This window comes from Rhincodon typus, unplaced genomic scaffold, assembly GCF_021869965.1.
Source record: "Rhincodon typus isolate 14 unplaced genomic scaffold, sRhiTyp1.1 hic_rhity00000054, whole genome shotgun sequence".
Lineage (NCBI taxonomy): Eukaryota > Metazoa > Chordata > Chondrichthyes > Orectolobiformes > Rhincodontidae > Rhincodon > Rhincodon typus.
Genome location: NW_025965692.1, coordinates 277,976 through 278,586, shown reverse-complemented (window position 1 = coordinate 278,586; position 611 = coordinate 277,976). Strand labels below are relative to the sequence as shown.

Sequence of the window (611 nt, the reverse complement as noted above, 5' to 3'; positions counted from 1 at the left end):
AGAGCAGGGACCGACACACTGACATTTCTGCGTCTCTCTCTCCCCTCTGCCCTATGCCGACAGGCCCATGAGGAGGAGACCCATCTTCGACGATCCCCGGGACAGACTTTACAGAGACGGCCCTCGCTTCGGCTTGTACCACACCTTCTGAGGCTGATCGGCTGCGGCGGCATCGCGGAGAGAAACAGATGCTGACAGCCTCCCCTTTCTGGATTTCACGTCTATGCCCCACATCCTCCAGGAAGGGGGCTTTGGAAAGGAGGCGTGTGTTGGGGGGAAGCGGCAGGGAGAAGATGTTGTTTCTTTGTGGGACTGTTTCAGCTCATTCTCTCCTCTCGGAGATCTGGGCCACTTCTACTCCTGGTCAGGTCACGGTCACAGTTCTACCCCCTCACCCCACCCTACCCTGGGTCCTTTGTACAAAATAGTTCCTGTGTTTGATTCATTTCTTTACGAAATAAAAGTGAGGTTTTTTTTAATAGATAGAGAAATGAATATGTTTGCAACAGGAGGGTGAGGATTGTAGGGGGCTGGAGGAGGAGGTGACGGAGATAGGGAGGGAGGGGATTTGAACAGGAGGGTGAGGATTGTAGGGGGCTGGAGGAGGAGGT

At 54.0% G+C, this 611-nt stretch overlaps 1 protein-coding gene across 1 annotated transcript in view; it reads left to right on the top strand.

Moving 5' to 3' along the window:
• Nucleotides 1-479, top strand: part of LOC125488182 (putative RNA-binding protein Luc7-like 1) — a 3,058-nt gene extending 2,579 nt beyond the window's left edge. Inside the window, exon 4 of the mRNA XM_048621111.1 lies at nt 64-479. Within this exon, the coding sequence (XP_048477068.1) occupies nt 64-151 (88 nt within the window). The 3' untranslated portion in view covers nt 152-479. The remainder of the gene's footprint in view (nt 1-63) is intronic.
• The last annotated feature ends 132 nt before the right edge of the window (nt 480-611 follow it).